The following is a 22,039-nucleotide window of genomic DNA, read 5'->3' as shown; positions in this document are numbered from 1 at the left end:
AAACCACCTCTGAACACTGGTTCATAGGCTTTTCAGATCTTGTATATCTATGTATTGGATTTCAGAAAAAATAAACCTAGCTCAGGAGCAACAGAGCACTGCATGAGAAACAGGGACCTTTCTATGGATTTAAAACTAAGTACTGTGTTTACCCACCTTTACAGTTTTTTTTTGGTGATGTTATCTGCCCATTAATGTATGTTGCATTAACTGTTCTGTCCCCTCATGTCTTAGAAAAAAAGGCAAGGAAAAAAGATTCTAACCAATATGCTCTAAATTCTGGCATGAGAACCTCTGAAAAAGGCTACATGAACCATCAAGATGAAGGTGTTTTGTTATGATTTTCTCATCAGACTGTGGCGTTTTGAAACCATTTCTACTTAACTGATGTTGCACTATGTTGGTTAATTGTTTTAAAAAAAGATTAGTTGCTGACCTGACCTCCTCCCCCCAAAATGCGCAATATGTTTTTTTCTAAGAAAGAAGACAATATTCAATGCAAATGTAAATATAGAGATATAAATATATTGTGTATAAAAATATTCAACATTCAGCAATTCCTTCATTATGCCATCTGTGTCAGGCACACAGACTGGTGTGGTGTTCCCCTAAACCGTGGTGCGGTAAAAGGAAACTCCTCAAAGTCTGACATTTGCAAAAATCAACAAAAAAAAAGGAATAATTTATAAAGCACATTTCATCTGCATTTTAAAGGCTACAAACATAAATATTTATATGTATACATTTGTACAAGATGCAAAACATTCTACCACTGGGTGACCCTGGTAAGGGTCCGATGGCATGGAGGTTAATTCCTTCATACGTGGTTCTGAGGGAGAGACAGTTCGGTCACTGACCATCCCATTAACAGATGCCACTAAGGCAGAGCAAGGTCTGCCCACAGACAATCTATTGATCAATGGCACTTTGGAAGTTCTATCAATGGTAATCTGTTTATCTGTGGCACTTAAGGGAAAAGGGTTTGTGGCAAGTTAAACATGGCACTGGCCAGGGTAAAGGCCAGGCATCTGCGATCCCACATTCGTGGCACAGAAGAGAAAAAATAGGTATGGCACTGAAGATCCCTTTGTATATGACACTGTACGAGCCACCCTCTCCAAAACTTGGCATGCCTTGGCACCAAAGGGTCAGAAAAGTCAGTGAAGTTTTGAATCTTTCGAAGGATCTTTGCTCGGTCGCCATTGTGGGTGGAGCTTGCACTTAGTTCTGGCCTAGTGAAGTTCTGGCCAAGTGATTCCTGTCCACGCTGGTCTGGTGCAAGCTGCTGATACTGTTCTTCATCGAAGTGGAGAGGGAAGGGGCCAGGTGAGACGTTACCTACTTTCAGAAGGTCCATTTCTCTACCCAAGCTACTCCCTTTATATCCTTCAGCCTCTTTTTTTTCGTGTGCCCCCAGCCTTCACTTCAGGTGCCCACCCTGGAGGTGGTTGTGTGATGGGTGAAGAGACTTGGCACTGCAGGCTCATGCGTGAAGACAGAGTCGTCAGAGGAACAGGTGCTGGTGGTGTCTTCGCAGGCTGGCGAGTACTGCTCAAAGGGCATGGATAGGTCCAGATACTGTGGGCAGAGACAACGAGGAGTGAGACGAGTACAGGTCCAACCAAAAAAAAGCTGAACAGAGCAAATCAAGGCAAGACTCACAGGTAGCCTAACACAGACATTCCACAGACAGAAACATCCAAGAAAGAAGTGGGATTATGAGGTGCATGGCCCACTGTGTGTATATGTAAAGTAAAACTGGGCCCTCTAGTCTAGGAAAAACCATTGCACACTTGCCAGGAAACCATTTCCAACTGTTAACCACTGTTACCCATGACAACCTTATACCCCTTTATTCTCTCATCCTTTTGCGACAGAAAGGTGCCAGGGTGCGGTTATGGGGCTGAAGAACCTTTCCCCTAAGACAGAGACTGAGGTTACACAATACCAGTTTTATCTTTGTCTCTGATAAAGCACCAAGAAAAGCACTTTGTTGATCTTTTGACCAGATCAAGCATGGTAAGGTGGGACCAACTACCAAGGAGTGGGTGGTGTTCGGGGTCCTGATTGACAAGTGGCTGCCAAGATTCACATCCTTACATGCCCATAGTAAAGGAACCCATAGCCCTCGGATGGACTGCAAGCGCTTCCCAGAACCTTTCTGGGAAACAAGTCTAGCAACTGACTAATAAAGTTCAGTGAGTATAACCACTAGGTCAGTGAAAAAGTGCACACACCTCAACCAGAGAGAATGAGAGATGCTTGGGGAAAACAGTTTCTTTTCAGGGCAGCATTTTTTAACCAACTTCCATACAGATACCAGATAGCGGTCAATTTACGCTGAATCTATAAGGAGTGTGCGAATTGGAGTAATTTTTTTCATGGAAAATTATGGGGCAATTCTGTAAAATTATGTGTATAGCATAAAGTGTGGCATGCCAGCATCTTGTGTGAATATTTCACGCAAGGATATTGTTTGCAGAAAGAATTCACATGAGATACCGGCATGGTGTTCGAAAAGATGTCCATATACGTTAATCAGACACCTAAAAAGGAACCTTGCCACCCTGGTCACCCAACATTGAAGGCTGTGCCATCAAACACAGAGCTACCTGGAGACACCGAAAGAAACAGGAATAGAGGAAGAGAAGTTTCACAAAGCCAACTCACCTCTTCAGCCACAGTCACAAGGATCCTGTCTAGTGTCTCCACTAGTTGTTTGAAGGTGGGTCTTTGTGAGGGAGCCGCATGCCAGCATTCCCTCATGAGCATGTACCTGCAAATATAAGGAACTACTTTCAAAATGTATCCATGAATGTGACATATCTACAGCTCATGACAAAGCATGCTTTGGAACCCCCCACCCTCTGATTACCTCCCGATCATTTATGAGGACCATACCTTAACTTAACTGGGCCTATTTGCAGGCAATGGTTGCACGGCACTCACCATCCAGAGTTCAGCTGGTGTGCCATATTTACAGCCTATCTTTTAATGAACAGGCTCTTATAGAATCTGAGGTAAAGTCCATCTAACCCTTCTGCCATGCATGTCCTCACCCGACCAGGAGTCTGGTATGTAGGCCAACTAGCTCCCCTTCCCTCCCTTCCTGGTTTATCATCCTATGTAGTGGGGTACTCACAGTTCATGCGTGCAGTTGGAGGGTTTGTCCATTCGGTGCCCCTCTCGCAGAAGCTTGAAGAGTTCCTCTACGGGGATACCAGGGTATGGGGACCCCCCAAGGGTAAATATTTCCCACGTCAAGACCCCAAAAGACCACCTGAAAAACAAGATACAAGGAATGGTTACTACTGCAGAGCTTAGTGGCATAAGTGGCAAAGCCCAGAGGCACAGAACGCAAATGACAGGCACCGGGGTAGACACCAAAGAAAGAGGAGGGTAGCTCCCACCCATGTGCTAGTTCTATGGAGATGAGAGCAAGCAGCAGGATTCACATATCTGGGGCCATAAGGGAAATAGAAAGCAGAAAGCTAATTACTACACAAATCCGTACAAAATAAACAAGAGCAAAAGTCCCTTGGTTACTAAGTAAACCGTTAAAGAGAAGCCAAGAAGGAAGCGCTGATACATTAAATCTCAGGATGATCTTCTTGTCTTAAAACCAGAACCGATGGGAGGAGAATGCGCAAAGAGAAGATTCATGGTGAAGCAATGATTAACTTGCATGCCCATTTCTTGAGCTAATGTTCAATTGAGCTAACCAACCATGTCCCGCTTTTCTTCCAGAAATTGTTATCTGGCCCTTTCTCCCAAACATTTAAGTGCTGTGAAAACATATCCCAGATAGGCACCGGGGACCCATATTACATACACAGAGCGCCCTGAGTGTAACAGCGTGTGCACCCATTTTCTGCACTCCTGGGGCACTGTAATATTACAGAAACTTTTGAGGCCCTTCTTTAATACAAGTTCAACTGGCACACATATGCTGCCAGCCCTATGTTAAGGGTAGGCCTGGGTGGAGTTCCTCATAGCGGAATGCCGTGAAGTGAAAAAAAAACCTCTGCTGCGCTATGCGGAGCTCTGGGAGCGGCGGAGTGCTTACGATAAATGCAGTTTTGCTGTGATTTCAGTACCAGATGCTTCTCGCACTGTGCAATCATCGCAAACTGACTGTGCACCACAGCGGTAGTGCACAATCTTAAATAGCGTGAAAGGGATCCCATAGACTACCCTATTTACCTCCTGCGGGCCGGTGCAGTCACTCACTGCACCCGTCTGCAGGCAGATCGCTATTCCCCTTTTAAGTGCAAGCCAGGAGCCGCATGCGGACTTGGCTGCTTCTATCAGCTGGTCTGTCTTTCACTAATATGTTGCCCCCAGGACAGTACAGGATGGTGGCTGCCCTGGGGCAGTGAACAGTGGGTAATAGGGAGCTCTGTACCCTTTTTTGCATCTGGCAGACCTAGTCAAAGGTGCACAGCAGTGAAAATAAGGGCAATGCATCCTACTATAAAATGGCCCCAGGTCCAATAGTTCAGCAGCATTTCGAGCCTGCCATAAACACACACAGCACAAGGATTTCATGGACTGCAGCAGTGGAAATTCTCTCTTACAGAGAAATGGTAATCTTCTGATTGCTAAGACAGTGAATTAACTCACAAAAAAGGAAGTCATAAATAATGTAAATTAACATCCGACCTCTAGTCCCCAAGCATTCAGGGGGTTAACTTGATTTCTGTAGATGCAGTTCTTCTAATAAGGCTGCCAAACGGCTCCATGCCATGAGGTATGTATGCAATACTCCACACCCAAGCTTTTCTTTTTTTAGAAATCTTATTTTTAAGTTGTGTTAATTTATTTGACTCAAACCAGAGTTTAAGTCAAATAAACTAAAAAAGTATCTAAGACCAATGTCTTATTATTAAGGGCTTCCTGACTTGAAACTCACTCAGCTGGTGCCACAGGCCACCAAGAACCCCAGCAGCAATAAGAATTTGTTTTTTTCTCTAACGCTAAGTACCTAACATGCTGTTTGTAAATTGCAACTTTTACTATCACTCAAATTAGGGTACTCAATTTGCCTACTTTGGCAGTGTGGAAGACTGAGTATGCCTTGATTCATTCAGACTTGTGACCTTCAGATCACAGGAGCTGTTAGCTGCAAGCATTCAACTCACTGAGCCATTCTGGACACATGCTACTGATGCTGGTGGATGCGTTGTAAGTGTCATTAGTTAGTCAGTCAGTCAGTCTCAGCTCATGGATTAGTTTATTTTGCTTCCAGATTATTCCTACTGTTTCCCATCCTGCCGCCCCCCCCAATGTCCTTTTACTTACACATCGCTCTGGTGAGTGTACACTCGGTCAAACAAGGCTTCGGGTGCCATCCACTTCACTGGCAGGCGGCCCTGTGGGACAAACAGACAAAGTGTCACGACCCGATCCACCGCAAAGCGACTCCTCCCTGGAGTGTTAGTCCAGTACCAAAAATGCCACCCTCTTTCTTCGAGTCACTGTCACCTCCCAAGAGTTGCAGAGAAGAAAGGGGTGTGGGAGTGAAAGTGATGCAGGATGCTGGGAGTTAAATGGACACATGCATGGCGCCAACATCACCTCTGGGTGGGTCCTTGTTGAAGGGCTGGTATGGAGACTATAGTATAGGGATTGTATACAATGGTAGAGGAGGGGCTGGCAGGGAGGCAGATGTGGACAGTTCCCCGGATGCATCACTCACGTTGCTCGTCTTCTTGTAGTAATCGATGTCATGCACTCCTCTAGCCAGTCCGAAGTCAGCGATCTTCATGACGTTCTCGCCAGTCACCAGCACGTTGCGCGCTGCCAGGTCCCTGTGGATGCACTGCAGAGGGAACAGAAGTCCCTTTAAAGGCCATTCAGCAAGCATCCAATCTCCCAGCACGCACACTTTAGTGGCTTTGGGTACCCCCCCACGCCCCCCCTCTCCACCACGCACTCTACTCTTAACGCCTAATCGAAGCATCCCCTTTTCCAGCATCTGTGCACACCTGGAGCAGCCTCTATGGCTGCTGTGCTGCCCTCTCACCTTACCTCCTCCGCACAAAGACTTTACTTTGAACTCTGACCTTTTCCCACGGGTCCCATCCCAGTGTTCACGGTGCGCACATCCACCCCAGGGCCCACACTTCCCACCCTCTCCGGGCTCAGGCACTCCGGTTGAGCAACAATGCAGGGCTAAGGAGCTCAGCCAGTCAGAGCTGCCCCACGTGTCTGCGGCTGCAATAAGCAGGCCTCTTGAACATGGCACTGTCACTCCAGCTATCTCCACCCCCACACCCCGGAACAGGTTGATAGTACTGTACACAAGAATAACACGAGCCCTCGAGCCCTTCCCCCAGTGCCCTCCCAAATGTCACCTTGCATGAGCCCGAGAACTCTCCCATATTAATCTCCCAGAACCCACACCACGCCAGCCCAAGACATGTTTCTTCATATCCTCCGAGACTTGCCTTAAAGTAGGCTTAAGGAATGCATCCTACTAGTGCCCATGGGGAAATGTACTCTAGACCACATATGTCACTTTTGACTAGCTGTGAAAGCGGCTAGCCACTGCAGACCCCAATTTGGGTGTCAAAGCTGCTAGCCACTACAGACCCGAATTCCCTGTCAAAGCTGCTAGCCACTACAGACCCCGATTTCCATGTTAAAGCTGCTAGCCACTAAAGACCCGAATTCCTGGTCACACTAGTCTCAGCACTGCCTCAATCTTCAACTATTAAGTCTGCTTCTTATTGCCCCCCAGGCCCACCTTATATCAACTACCAAGGTCCAGTTCCCACTAGACCCCATGGCCTGCCTCTTGTTGAGGCTACCTCAAATTGTCAAGAGGCACGCCTCACACTAGTTTCTGAGGCGATCTTCCCTCTGAGGCGATCTTCCCACCCGTCACTAAAGTCCACCTTCTAATAGTTCACAAGACCCACCTCAGGCCAAGTCGGCGTGTTTCGCCAAACACTAGGCCCAACGCTCCTCTTCACACAGATCTCTGAGGTTCTAGTACCTAAACCTGCCACAAACTAGAATAAAACTCAGTAAGACGTTCTTCCAGACATCTGCCCTGTTCAGTTAATCATGACTTGATGGTCTCTTACCCTCTTTGACTCCAGGTATGCCATGCCCCGTGCCACTTGGTAAGAGCAAGACACCAAGTCCTGGAAGGACAACTGTTCCTCTGGCACCTTGGTCATTTCGAATGTGTAATCCGGGCTTGGCGGCCGGCGGGCACGCAGGTATTCTCGCAGATTTCCTTTGGAGGCGTACTCCACAACCATGTACAGCGGCCCTGTGTGCACAGTTCCAGAGGGTTTAGACATTTTCACAAGTATGGATTTTCATATTCAACAGAGTGCAATTCAAGAGCAACAAACACATTACAAGTCTGGCCTGCAGATGCCTCATCCAACATCCCTTTGATAGTCCAACTGGAAGTGTCAGGAGCAATCTAAAAGCAACCACCGCATACACTGCTCCAAACACTAGGTGTCCTACCAATTATTCACCTTAGCGGGTACCTTGGTTTCTGTCTTGCCCGTCCCTGTCATTCATGTATCTGTGTTCCCTATATGCGGTCACCTGGACGCATCTCAGATAGTCACTCACCATCCAGACCGCACTCACATACTATACTGCCCCATTCCAGTGTTCTGGATGCTCCCTAGTCATTATTTTGAGGAACTCAATCACTCCCCTATCACTGATTTCCTTTCCCCATGTAACTGGTTGCTATAGGTGAATCTCTGACGCTCACCATACTGGATACCCTCTGTGTCGTTTTAAATCTTGGAGCCCCTGTTACCCACCTACTTGCCAAACTTGTCACTTCCTCTTCCCTGCTCCCAATTTTTAAAAAACAAATGTTATTGAGTTTTATGGTACATAGCGGGCAGTGCCCGTGCATATATTTTGGATACAGTATGTATGAGATGATACAAAGTATACCCAAACAACAGTATCGCTAGTGAACATACAGTCCAACAACTAAACTTGGCACAGGTTACAACATGTTCCACCATAAGAAATGTCCAGAAGAACATATGTAGGTGACAGAAGTGGCTCCTCGTGTAATAGTATGGTCTTCCTTAATTTAATTACCTGATTTAAGGAGGGTCTATGGACGGTAGGGGAGGCAGGTCTATACCCCGGTATATTTCCCAACGAGACCATATTTTTCTGTTTTTGTGGACAGCCATACGCCTGGTACACAACAATCTCAGCCCCCCCTGCTCCTATTTTACTGGTAAATGCTCCCTGCCCGTCACACAGTCCTGGGTGTCAGCATCTTCTCACACACACACTCCCCAATGAGTGTCCCTGTCTTCACCACTCACTTGACATCTCAACCATTCACCATAATTTGCTGTCTTTGGTACCCTGCCACGCCCACCACTCACCGTCCTGGGTGCAGACCCCCAGCAGGTTGATGATATTCTTGTGCTTCCCCATTAATTTCATCAGCTCCATCTCCGAGATCAGGTCTGACAGCTCCTTGTCCGTACCCTTCTCTGCGAGGTAAAGAGGGTGGTATTAGCATGGGTGCCAGGGCGAGGAACTTCATGGTAAGGTGTAAACTGGGACAAGAGTGGGCTAGGATAGCATAGGAAGGATAGATGAAGAGTTTGGTGGAGTTATGGAAGAAAGCCAGATGACCTGAGGCTGGGCAGTATTAGGAGTCAGGTGGAGAGTTAAGTTCAGGTTGTGTTGGGTCAAGGAGAGTTCATGTTGTGTTGTGTGAAGGCAAGTTCACGTTGTGTTGCGTCAAGGTGAGTTCAACTTGTGTTGTGTCAAGGTGAGTTCAACTTGTGTTGTGTGATGGTGAGTCCAGGTTGTGTTGTGCCAAGGTGATTTCACGTTGTTTTGTGTCAAGGTGAGTTCAAGTTGGCACACAGCTTAATTACGCCCTTGCATATTATTACTCCAGTGAAAGAACATCTCTCCCTCTCCAAAACCCATTCACCACTACCAAGGAATAAACAGCTAGAGCAAAAGAAGGAACTGCGTTTAGTAATAATGTACTGATCATGATTTCAAGTTTGCAGATAAAACCTAAGCTGTGGCAGCAGAAAAGGAAGTTCTACTTTACTGTAATTGGAGGGGCATCATAGCTAGAAGGCACAATTTTAGCTTTAAGTAGTCTTCAATAGTAGAGCAATCAGACAGTTCTTTATGACTCCACAGACACACCAGAACACCTAATAAACTGTACAGAAACGGATTACTATTTCAAAGAAACTGAGAATCTCTTCAAAGTTTAGTGTGTGTCTACCTAGAAACAAGCTATGCTAATTCCTTTAATTAACTGGTGGGATGTTGCCATGTTCATTTGCTGTTTCTGTACTGCGAGTTCTTTACTCTTACAGATCAGGCTTCTTTTTTGTTGCTCAAAATGGTAGTAATATGCGGTTTTGTGACTTAGGCAAACTTCAATTTTAAGCTATAGATATAAGGACAGTTAGGGAGGTAAAGCTTTTTGTCTAGGCGGCTATGCACTAGGAAGGCTGCAGTCTGAAAATGTGTAAAGTCGTGTCCATACATGTTTTACCAGAGGTGAGAACCTATAGCCAACAGGGGAGGTTTACTGAGACATGGACGAGAGGTCACAAGGTACCTTAGCAAAGGAAGAAAGGTGGTTTGAAAGGGGAAATGGAAGAGAAGGCAAACCTACCTTTCAGCATCTTGATGGCCACAGTGATGGCTTTATCAGGTTGATCCTTGTTGATACCGTAGGCTTCAGCTCGAACGACTTGACCGAAGCAACCCTCCCCAAGTGGCTTTCCCAACACTAATCTGCAAGAGAGCAAATAAAGAGTGAGATTTTATTGGATACCCCATGAATATCAAATCTGAGGTCCCCAACCTATATAGAACAAATACCCCACAGAGACCAATCCAGGCAATTACCTCTCTCTGGGAAACTCCCACTTGGAATCCAGAGGTAAGTCGAACTCCAGAACTCCGGGCAACATAGGGGTGCAGCTGGATGAAAGGCGGGTGACCCTCACCAGGGAGGTGCTAGACTTTCCCGAGGAACTTGACTCCAAGGAAAACTGCAAATAAAAGGCAAAGCAGGTAAGGTAACGTATGAGAGAAACATGCATGAAAGGATCAAGAAAGTGAAGAAATGAAAGAGAGGGGCGAGATGAAGAGGAAAAAAGAACACTATAAGAAATATAGAGGAACCTAGGGATAGATTGAGAGCAATTGAAGAAGAGGGGAAAAACAGAAGAGTAACCAAGAGAAGAGAGGTGAGGAGAGAGGAACAGAAAGGAAAGAGGAAAAGAGGGACTTGAATGATGAAACAGAAATAGCCAGAAAGCATTAAAAATTGGAGGGAAGAACGGGTATCAAAGAGAATTATGAAAGAAACCAGTGACTTGGGAGGAACAGAAGGTAGTGATGGTTAGTGGGACGGGAACTGTGGAGAAAACAACAGAGGAGAAAGAGCAGTAAAGGGAACATTGAAGAAAAAAGGCGAACGGAAAGAGGAGAACACTGGCAGAGAACATGTCAAGAAGCAGAGGTAAGAGGATCACGATAGAGGAACAAGGGAGAGAATAGAATGGATACAAGAGGAAAGGGTGGAGAGAACTGGAGTAAGGGGAACAGAGAAGAGAGAGTAATGGGAGAGAGACAAACAGAAGGATGGACATGGGAGATACTAAAGGTATAAACAGGTAATTCAACATGAATCCAGAGACAGGAATGGCCAAGAGCAGTGAAGGATATACAAACAGGTTGAATGGAAATAGGATAGAAGAAAGAGAACAGAAAGGAAAAAGAAACCACACACCTGTCTCATGAGAGGGAACCTGGAGAGCTTGTGTACAGTAGCCGGCTCCAGGTGAGTCTTGGTTGGTGGCAGCTGCATCCTACAGAGTACGACGATCACAGCCGCCATCACGAGTGCTAGTGAGCCAGAGGTGTATATAATGATGTCTGTGTACCGTGTTTCCGGGCCATCAGCTTCCTTAGCAAAGTCTTCTTCTGACGAAGAGAAGGATATATCAGCCTGTGTTCCCTGTCTCATGCCAGACCCCTGAAGCCCCCCACTCAACTACCAGTGATGCCCTCCACCTACTGGCACATCCCCCACCTACTAACATCTCGTACTTTTTCACTTTGATGGTTTTTCCAAAATACTCCCATCCTAGCATCACCCTTTTCAGCCCTCAGAGCTTCTACCTGTTCTTGCGGTGTCCATACCCACAATATCTCTTCCATACTCCTTTGTCAACTTGTTTTAGCATTGCCCCATCAAAGCTCACATGTGGCAGCATCCTAGGCGCAGCTTCACCCTGCAGTATGCCCCCACTGTGTCTTGGTCTGTTTCGTCTAGCACCGTCTCCTGCTTCACCCACAGCCCTCCGCCCCAACTTGTTACTGCCGCCTGCCTCACCTGACATAAACCCATTCCCTACAAAGGTCTACTGTCTCACCTGGCAGCACAGTCAACCAGGCAGACTGGTAGGAAAGACCAATGGAGTTGCCAGCGAGGCAGGTGTATTCACCGGCATCTTCAAACGACACGTTGTGCAGATAAAGCACCTCCACCTCAGAGCTGTTGATGTCCGCAGTCTTGAAAATAAAGAGAGAGTAGTGAGAAATTGTTCATACACTTGAAACAGCTAAAGAAAATCACTGACATAGAGTAATCATTCAGAAAATGGAATGCAGCCACAACAGTGTCTTTCAACACTAGAAGTCAACGCAAGACCGGAACTAATTGTACATCATGCAGTGGTACTGAGCTTGCATGTTTTGACCATGATTTGTAATTTAATGATGTGAATTGCTGATCTCAGAATGTTGCTGTTGCTGCTCTATGGTGTTGTGTTGTGCATTCTCACTGATCGACTATTGTGATGCGTTGTTGCAGAGTTCATAGTAATGTGCACTGTTGAAGATCTCTTGGCTTTTTGTTGCACAGTTATTCTGATCTCTTGCTGTGGTGTAATTGCCAGCTGTTGCTAATCTTTGGGGTTTTTGCATTACTGATTTCATAGTGTTGTGTTTTGCAGTGTTCCTGATCTACGGTTCCTATGTTCCTTCTGAGTTAAATCGCAGAAAATGGACTCTGTATGTCAGGGCGCCTCACCTTGAGAACCTGCACGAAGGGGACCCCATCTGGCCCATAACGGCTGCCGTTCACCTCGATGTGCTTCAGCCACTGGATATGTGGCTGGGCATCGCTGTACACCTTACAGAAGAACTGCACGTCGCTGCCCAGCATGGCTGTAGTGTTTGCCGGTAACCCTGCCTGAAGAATTGGTCGGTGAGGGGACCTCTCTGTGAATGGAAAACACAACCGCAAACGTTAGAGGACAACAGAACGCAGTTGGGTTAATTCTCGACAAACAGTGAGGCATGGGCGGGCTCATCTGAGTTCATGGATCTTAAGAGAAGAGCAACAAGATCAGAAAAATGTCATAATTTGTAATACCAGTCTCTCATCGCTGTATTTTCATGGAACACGTGTCAAAAGATGCAAAAATGCATTAACAACCCACGTTTCATGATATAAAGATGTGCCATTCTGGAGATTTTTTAATGTATAAAAAACCTCATATTAAAGATATATGAGCGTATCAATGAACAGATCCTGGAGATACCCAAGACTATAAAAGCTCCAATGCTGAAGATTAATTAATATATTCAAGATTCCATACTGGAGATTTGTAATTAAATCAATGTGAATATACTGACGGTTGCATGCTGGATATTTGTGGATCACACAACACAAATATCTGAATAACAGGTCCAGTGTTGGATATTGCTGAGCAGGGGCATCAGCTTCAGAAAATAATAAGTGTTCAAAAATCCTGGTATTACAGAACCGGTGCATGCAGCAAATGAGCAAAAAAGTTTAAGTGGGGAGTGTGTGTTTGTAGGGTGGCAGGAGATGGATGAGCTGGTAGTCCAAGGATTCTTGGAAAATGTTGGTTCAATGGCCCCTTTATGATCCAACTTTCTTAAATGAATGAATAAATTGTGTCAACTGTTACTTGAAAAATTAGACATGTAAGAGCCCATTAATAAATGTGAGAAATGTTAGCTATGTGTGCACACAAGTGAAACAAAAGTATATTGCTTTGTTTTCTCACTGTACTTCAAAACTTGCATGGCACCTCATTCCACAATCAAAACGCCCAAATGAAAACGAGCCTCGTTTTTAATATGTGTCTTTCACATTTGTTATTCTTCCGTTCTCCATAGAACCCCTTCACAAGAGTGACAAACGTTTGTTAGCATCTAATCAACTCTTAAAAGTCGCATGATGAAAACTTAAGATATGTATGAAAAGCAAAAGTACACTAGTTTGTTGAAAGTTATTCTATATTCACTCCTTAGCCATTGACCTGTCACTGCACTGGAACAGACAGCTGATGCTGCATGAAATGAAAACGGATTTAAAGACCTTGTTTTTTTCCCCATTATCATTCTGATTGGTCTTCAGATCTGGGGTGCTGCTGCACCTGCCACACCCCAGTTCCAGAGTCTCTGGGAGGCTGGCACCTCTGAAAAGGCAGCAGCACCGATGTAAAAAGTAAAATGCCTGAGAAATGCACTCTTGTACCCAAAGGCAACATATATTAAGTTTTGCTTATAGCTGACATGTGTACCCTTGCCCATCTCTTTTTTATATGCTCTCAACATATCTGGGGAAAAAATACCGGCACGATTTATGAAAGTCGCAATGAGTGCTCTCTGATTTGGCACCATAATTAAAGACCCACATCATCATTGTGACAAAGGGATGGCTATTTCCAGCCTATCCGCTTCAATAAAATACTGTCGCTCCTCACAATGGGTGTAAAGCACCCAGAACAAAAGCTAACTGCCTAGACAAACTGGACGGCCACAAAACTGATTTACAGGCAAACCAACAAAAGCCCAGAGAACAGCTAAAAGTGGTCCAACCCAGGCCCATCAAACTCATAATGAGCTTAGGAGGTCTGACCACCCTAAACAGTCTCTCTGGGTCTAACAGTGAATAACATGTTGGCTACTCCCTACATAAAAGGATTGCTGGTCAACTTGTAAACAAGCACTGCCGACCAACTGTCCTGCAAAGCCATTATGTTTTGGGAAATGGCAGCCAAAGAACTAGATAATACACAAGAATCAACTCGAGTGCCTCTTACAATATAGACTGGTCTCTCCTCACCCGCTCCTGAACAGTTTTCTGATTTCTCCTCAATGAATATCACAGAGTTTTTATCAATTGTATTGATTATATAGTTAATACTTCTTATTTCAACTGTTGGTGAGGATTGAGTAATGACAGCACAATGTTTTTATTCATTGCACTTCTTAAATCACCAATTTTAAAGCATTGTGCATAACAAGCTAGTACAATCTTTTACCATTTTTAACGAAATCAAATAAAAGTATTATTGACTTGACACTGCCAATCAACAGCTGCAATTGTCTCTGCAAACTGTTATGGCTAGGCACTACGCCCTAAAGCACGGTTTCTGGTGTAGCTGCTTTCCAAATAAAAACTGGACACATACTTACTATAATCCTACTGCTAAAATGGTGAACTACAAACACAAAGAAACCTCCTGAAGTTGAGAAAAGAGCTCTAACAGTGGGGGCGGGATACAGAGAAACTGTGAGCTTTTGTGGCCTGTGACGGACTGTTCCCTAGCGGTATTTCATAACTGCAAACCTTCCAATTTAAAGGCAGGCCAATCATTGACTAGTCTCACGTCAACCCTTTTAAACTAGGCCTTTAAACAGGGGGTGCCCTACCTGACCTTAGGTACTATGTCACCTGAAATGGTCACCTGTTGCGGAACACCACGTGCTTGTAATGTTCCTTCAGTTCACCATGTGCCATCCAATGCCTGCTTTGCCTGTAGCTCATCACGCCACTCTCACGCGGCCAGTGACGTCACGAGATCGATGCACCGGAAATGGACATGTGGAGTCCTTCAGTGAAAGTCCAGAGCAGAGCACTGCCCAGAACAAAGTCTGCAAAGGCAGCTTACAGAATGATGATTGTTGTGCCGTGTAAAGGTCCTCTCCGTGTATTTACTTTGCAAATACCTGTCTGGGCGCAGTACTTTGCATTCTGTGTACGGAGCCGAGTCTCCGGGGCGGAAGGGGGGAGGGGAGAGGGATTTATGTCGGCTTGGGGGAGGGGCACTGTCCGTCCACTGGTCAGGCGCCCTCCCCAGGTACAGGGCGGCTGGACTGGGCACGGTGTATCTGGGGCTGCGGCAGGTTAATGACAGGCTGCCCGAAGCAAGGAGACAAGACAGTGCGGCGAGGAGGGGGAGGCTGGTTACTAATTACTCCCAGTTTATGGCTCCTCCATGTCTGTGTTCTTTGAAGCCTCGCGGTGGAGAGAGGTGACCTCTGAGAGTCCCGGCCTGGTCCAGGGGAATGGGCCTGTGAGGCAACACTGACTGGCCTCTGCCTGCACAAGCCCACCAGGGCACCTCCTGCCCCCTACCACCCCAGGTGGAAATTCCAGTTAACCAGTTACAATTTGTTTCAACGGACTTCAGCCGCCGTATGAGGCCTTTTGGGCACTGGACGTACGTAATATCACTTGAGGAACCTACTTTTAAGTATATAGTTTCTGAAATGATGTTTCGCCCCTCAGTTGAATAATTTTGGTGCCTTACTTCATTGCTGTTTGGAATGTAATGTAATGTAACCAATGCTTATATAGCGCACTGTGACCCAGCGGGTATCCTGGCGCTGTGAGACGATGGGCCTGTGACAAGGGAAAACAATATGCATTACTCTCTGGGGTAAAGCCATGTCTTAATTTTCCTTCTAAACGGCAGTAGATCTTTCTTCATCAGTTTAATGTGGAAAAGTTCAGCTCGGACAATACAGTTCATTGAAGTGATATTTGATCTGTTAAATCACTAACCATGCTGTATTGCCCCAAATTTGCTTGATGTGGCAATACCTCAGCTCTGGTAATAGGAGTTTATGAATCCTGGTTTTAAGATGCTAGGAGGATAACCACTGATGTCTTTTCTTGGGCTGAACTGACGTCAAACCTCGCCGTTTCCCAATTTATTATCACTCACTCCTGTTAAGTATTGTATTCCTAATGATTCTCTACGGCTTCCAAACATTGTATTTTTGTATTAAATATTATGTAAATCTTGTCAATTGAGTGAGGTGCTCTGAGGGCCCCAGGTGCCTGGTTTACAACAATAAAGTCCTTTCTAAAAAAAATAGGGAAAATGCTACTATTCACATAAAAAACAAACTATAGGCAACTACACACTGATAATCGTGAATTTCCCCAGCAAAGTTCAGTAGAAAACTCTCTCAGTTCCTGGAGGTCAACAATAAGCTAAAAAGTTCCCAGACTGGCTTTCGACCAGGGCAGGGCACTGACATCGCCCTCCTGGCAGCGGTAGAGGAGGCCAGAGCACTATTGGACGGAGGAGGATCAGTGGCAGTGATCCTCCTCGACCTAAGTGCGGCATTCGATACCGTCAACCACCAACTTCTCATCAAAAGACTTAAGAGAGTTGGTGTGGAAGGCTCGGCCCTACCCTGGCTCTCATCCTTTCTGGCCCAACGGACCTATCAGATCTGGGGGAAGAACGCCTGCTCCTCCGAAATTCCCCTCCAGTGTGGTGTGCCTCAGGGCTCCTCCCTGAGCCCCACATTATTTAATATCTACATGTCCACACTGGAGGAGGTCATCACCCCATTCGGAGTGAGCGTCGTCAGCTATGCTGACGACACACAACTAGTGGTGTCCCTATCTCACCCCAGACAACAATCAGCAGACCTATTTAACTGCCTTACGCAGGTCCACTGTTGGATGAACAATTCAGCCCTAAAGCTAAACGGGACGAAAACTGAAGTCCTGCTCCTCGGCCCGAAAGGGCTCACACTATCCCCGAACATCTGGCCAGCTTGCCGGCCCCCCCCCCCCTGATCCAAAGGAAGAGGTAAAAAGTCTGGGTGTGTGGATCGACACCGACCTCTCATTCACGGTGCAGGCAAAGAAAGTAGCCGGGACCTGCTTCGGGCTCCTGAAATCTCTGAGGAAAGTCCTGCCCCTCTTGTCCTTCAACTCCCAAAAATTGCTAATTCAAGGCCTAATACTATCGAGGCTTGATTATAGCAATGTGATTTATCTGGGCGCTCCTGAAGCGACCCTCAACAAGCTTCAGAGAATCCAGAATACTGCGGCCCGGATTATCACAAATACCCCTGCCAGAACTTCCTCTAAACCTGCTCTAAAACTCCTCCACTGGCTTCCCATCAGGGAGCGAGTCAAATTCAAGGCCTTATGCCTAGCCCACAAACTGCTACAAAACCAAGGCCCCCCAGTTCTTAGCAAACTCATCACACCCTATAAAGCCACAAGATCCCTCCGTTCGGACACAGAAAATTTCATCACCACCCCTAGATTCAAGAAAGTCCGCTCAGGAGGAAGACGTTTCTCAATCCAAACTGCACGCCTTTGCAACTCGCTCCCCCGCAACCTGCGACTCGAACCACAATACCTTCGGTTCAGGAAGCGGCTAAAGACTCATCTTTTTCCCCAATGACTCATGCTTACCCATAACACCTATCTTCTGCCCCCCCCCCCCCCCTTTTGCTTTGCCCTCGGCCCGCTGAACTGAAGAGATAGGGTTCCTAGCGCTGGGATACCTAAGGGTGACTATGCGCTCTACAAAAACAAATAATAATAATAATAATAAGATATACCAGCGGAGATAATTTCTGAGCTCTCAAATTAATTTCCATCAGGATAGGGAGAAGGCCTAGAGGTGGAGGAGTCTAGGGGGGGGTGGGAGGGCAAAGTAACTTGAAATAGGTCACCCTGGTGTGAGGTCTGACTATAGTGAGACTAACAACAAGGTGTATAGGAGGCAATATCTACCTTCTGTGTAGGGCCGGGGTAACGCTGGTGGTAAAGCTCATAGAGGGTGAGTCCGGAGAGTGGCTGGACCAAGAAGGCTGGTAACAACTCCTGGTGGGAGGGCTATTTCTATGAAACTGAGTCCCAGCGAGAAACTCTGCATGTGTTATGTTATGTTATGTTAAAAAAATTTAATACCGCGCTCATACACCAATTGGTTTCTTGGCGCTCGAAGACAGTGGAATAGGACGCAGGGGGTGTGGACAGCTAACCGTGAGCAAGACGGAACAAATGAGTTTTTAAAGATTTGCGAAAAGTGGGATAGTCAGGGGTGAGCCGAATAGGGAGGGGAAGGGAGTTCCAAGTGAATGGGGCAAGGAAGGAGAAGCCAGCACCACCGTGCTTCTTACGTCTGAACCTAGGGGTGACCAGCAGATTGTGGGCAGAGGATCTAAGGTGTCGGGGAGGAGTGTAAGGGTGTAGGCAGAGAGAAATGAAAGCAGGAGCAGAAACAAAGAGAGATTTGAAAACGATGCAACCAAGTTTGAAAATGCATCGTTGCGCAACCGGGAGCCAGTGCAAGGTTTTTAACAGCGGGGTGACATGTTGATGTTTAGGTTGCTGGAAGATTAATCTGGCAGCCTGGTTTTGCACCAGTTGAAGTCGTTGAAGATGGTAGGCTGGAATCCCCACGTATAGACAGTTGGCATAGTCTAAGCGTGAGGTAACCAGGGCCAAGATGACAAGAATAAGAGCCTCTGGGGACAGGTACCTTCGGATCTTCCCGATCCTGCGGAGATGGAAAAAGCAGGCCGAGGTAACAGCATTAATATGCGGCCGCATCGAGAGATCGCTGGAGATGACAACACCTAGGCTCTTCACGGAGTCAACTGGGCAAGGGGGGGGGCCGAGGGCAGGAGGCCAGAAGTTGGAAGTCCAAGGATGAGGGGGCCCACCTATCAGGACCAGCTCTGTCTTACTAGGATTGAGCTTCAGCTGGCTGAAGTTCATCCAGTCATAGATGGAAAGCATGGTGGTTTGGAAATTAGAGCGGGAGAGAGGAGAAGAGTCGATAGGAAAGATAAGTTGCAGATCATCTGCATAATTAAAAGTGGTAACAGAAAAGTGACGGAGGGAGACCAGAAGAGGCTGCATATAAAGATTGAACAAAAGGGGGGATAAGGCAGAACCCTGGGGGACACCGCAAGAAAGTGAAGTGGAAGGGGCAGAAAAAGAGGATAGGTGTACAGATTGGGTCCGAAGTTGGAGAAAGGAGACAATCCAAGACAGGACCAGGCCCAGGCCCGAGATCCCAGCATTTCTGACACGGTCGACCAAAATGTCGTGGTCGACCGTGTCGAAAGCGGCCGAAAGATCACGTAGCACCAGGGCCTGGGCATGAAAGGTCCAGAGAGTGAGAGAGGTTGGGTGGATGAATAGGACAGGGCTGCTGGGTAGAAATGTTTGAGACAGGGTGGGTGAAGGTAAAAAGCAGGGGTGATGGTCCACAGGGATATTGGAGGTAGGCCTGGAGGAGTGAGGCTGAGGTAAGGGATGGTTTCATGAAAATCAGGTACTCACCAAGCACATCTAGGAGGTAACTGTAGCTAATGCTGCCAAACTTGTTCTCCACTAGGCAGGTATAATTGCCCCGGTCCGAGGGTACAACACTCTCCATGACCAGGCTCCAGTGCTGGTGGCGCAGCTAGAAGGATGACACAAGGAAACTTAAGACATGGAGGAGGCACTGCACACTCCTCAGTACCCCCTCAACTTGTTCACACTGCTAATAGGCACATCAGCTCAGCTTACACTGCTAATAGGCACATCAGCCCAGCTCACACTGCTAATAGGCACATCAGCCCAGCTCACACTGCCGACGAAAAGACACATCACCCCAGCTCACACTGCTGACGAATAGACACATCACCCCAGCTCACACTGCTAATAGGCACATCAACCCAGCTCACCATGCTAATAGCCACATCAGCCCAGCTCACACTGCTAATACATGCATCAGCCCAGCTCCCACAGCTAACTCATAGACACATCACCCCAGCTCAGAGTGCTGACTAATAAACACATCAGCCCAGCTCACACTGCTATTAGACACGTAAGCCCAGCTCACACTGCTAATAGGCACATCAGCCCAGATCCCCCTGCTAATAGCCACATCAGCCCAGCTCACACTGCTAATAGACACAACAGCCCAGCTCACACTGCTGACTAACAGACACACCAGCCCAGCTCACACTGATAATAGACACATCATCAGCCCAGCTCACACTGATAATAGACACAACAGCCCAGCTCACACTGCTAATAGACACATCAGCCCAGCTCACACTGCTAATAGACACATCAGCCCAGCTCACACTGATAATAGACACATCAGCCCAGCTCACACTGCTGACTAATAGACACATCAGCCCAGCTCACACTGTTGACAAATAGACACATCACCAAGTTTCACACTAATAGACACATCATCCCAGCTCACACTACTGATTAATAGACGTATCAGTTCCGACTGCATCTGCCCAGCGCAAGGCTCGACAAGCGCGCCTCTAAGGCCCGGCCCCCACCACGCCCCTTAGCCAGGTAGGCGGCCGGCTCGCTCAATGGGTGACCAGCCCTTTTTTACTTCCGGGGCATGACGCAGCCTCATCCGGTGGGGGAGAGGAAGAGGCGGAGTCGGGGACCTATTTAGAGGCTGGGAGCCGTAGTCCCGGTCTTTTCTTCCTCGCCTACAATGGATCGGCCTGTCGTCAGTTAGGAGCTTCGTCCACCCCTCCCTTTTTAACCTTAAAGTAACTCCCACCCACCCGTCCCTTAGCTTAGTAGTTTGGGGGGCGTGTTGCAGTAAAGAGACCTAAGAACAGTGACATGGACTTGCAAAATGGACGGGAGTCCGCCTTGCGTACTCCCTAGGCCAGCACTGAGGGGCGAGACAGTAAGCTCTTCGCAGGGAGAAGAGAATGTGGCCACCGGCTGGGGAGGCTAGGGCGACAGGTTACGAGCCTCCTGGGTTTCTGGGCAGCCGGGTGGTCGAGGGGTGGGCCCCGGAGATGGCAGACAAGGACCAGAGGGTTGGGGACCACCACTCATGGGCGCAGGTGGGTTGCGCCTTGCGTGGAATGCCAGATGGCCCCTTAGTGCTGGGGGGGGGGATTAGGATCTTACAGAAGAATTTTGGAATGTCATTATTAAAAGTGTCAATGATTTCCCTAATAATGAATATGAAATGTTTGTCATGTTTATGAAAAATGGTTATTAAACATGGCCGTTTTACACCCACTCAATCTCTGTTGATGATTTGCATGTGGGTTGTAGGGTGTCTGGGCTGACGGGGAGCATGCTGGGGGATCCGGGCCCAATGAACAAACCCCAACCTTAGTTGAGGATGAACAGCGCTAGGCCCAGGGCTCCCGTGGATCCATACCCTGCCCAGCTCTCGTGACTCTTTCGGCCCTAGCAGGGAAATGGGAGAGGTCACAAGGATCGAGCTGAGGTGTTTTTCCAGCAGCCCACCTTATGTGAGACTTGCGAGACTGGTGCGCAGAAAAGGTCACCACAATGCACACATCACTACTCATCTTGTCTTGGGAGAAGGTATTAAGGGCAGCAGCTCCCTGTGCTCCTGGTCCTGTGACCACAGGACCAGGAGTAACTGGGATGGGTGCCTCCTGCGTGGATACCCACACTCTAAGATATGGTTCAGTCAAGTCATTGATTCGGTTTAGTTGGAGGCGGGAGGGGGTCCATAAATGGGAATCTCCAGGGCCTACGCACCCAGGCTGTGAGAGGGAAGTGTGGACTCAGGGTGGTACGATAAGGGGGTGGTAAACAGACAGAAGCTCTCAGTGTCCCACCGCAGAAAGGAGAGGACCCCATTTTGGAGAAGCCAGCAGACAATAGTATCCTCATTGTGGCTCAGAAGAGCAGTAGCCGCAACTGATTTGCAACCAAGAACCTTGCACCCAGCAGAGGCTGTATTTTAAACTACCCTGCCCGGTAAACAGTTTGTCCTCAACCCCCTAAAACCCAGCTTACTGTACCATCATACCACATGGCAGCCCACACTAAATCACTATGGAAGCCCTGCTAATACTGTAGCTTCAGATCCCTTCTGTCCAACACACATGCACAATAAAATATTCAGAAGTCCTTGTCTGACTCCTACTGAAT

At 47.1% G+C, this 22,039-nt stretch overlaps 1 protein-coding gene across 5 annotated transcripts in view; it reads right to left on the bottom strand.

Moving 5' to 3' along the window:
- Positions 1-505: 505 nt before the first annotated feature.
- FGFR4 (fibroblast growth factor receptor 4) overlaps positions 506-22,039 on the bottom strand; it is a 39,562-nt gene continuing 18,028 nt past the window's right edge. For 3 of the 5 annotated variants that reach the window (XM_086931775.1, XM_086931773.1, XM_086931776.1), the window contains exons 6-18: positions 19,433-19,556; positions 12,092-12,282; positions 11,433-11,571; positions 10,787-10,980; positions 9,898-10,043; positions 9,662-9,783; positions 8,391-8,501; positions 7,092-7,282; positions 5,699-5,821; positions 5,302-5,372; positions 3,143-3,280; positions 2,671-2,776; positions 506-1,578 (exon numbers count right to left, since the gene is read on the bottom strand). In XM_086931775.1, coding sequence (XP_086787901.1) covers positions 1,426-1,578; positions 2,671-2,776; positions 3,143-3,280; positions 5,302-5,372; positions 5,699-5,821; positions 7,092-7,282; positions 8,391-8,501; positions 9,662-9,783; positions 9,898-10,043; positions 10,787-10,980; positions 11,433-11,571; positions 12,092-12,282; positions 19,433-19,556 — 1,809 coding nt within the window. In that variant the 3' untranslated portion in view covers positions 506-1,425. The remainder of the gene's footprint in view (positions 1,579-2,670; positions 2,777-3,142; positions 3,281-5,301; positions 5,373-5,698; positions 5,822-7,091; positions 7,283-8,390; positions 8,502-9,661; positions 9,784-9,897; positions 10,044-10,786; positions 10,981-11,432; positions 11,572-12,091; positions 12,283-19,432; positions 19,557-22,039) is intronic. The other 2 variants (XM_086931777.1, XM_086931774.1) reach the window with 1 other exon arrangement.

Source organism: Lissotriton vulgaris, chromosome 7 (assembly GCF_964263255.1).
Source record: "Lissotriton vulgaris chromosome 7, aLisVul1.2, whole genome shotgun sequence".
NCBI classification, from domain to species: domain Eukaryota; kingdom Metazoa; phylum Chordata; class Amphibia; order Caudata; family Salamandridae; genus Lissotriton; species Lissotriton vulgaris.
The sequence above is the reverse complement of the archived record's forward strand: the minus strand, read 5'-3'. Positions and strand labels throughout refer to the sequence as shown.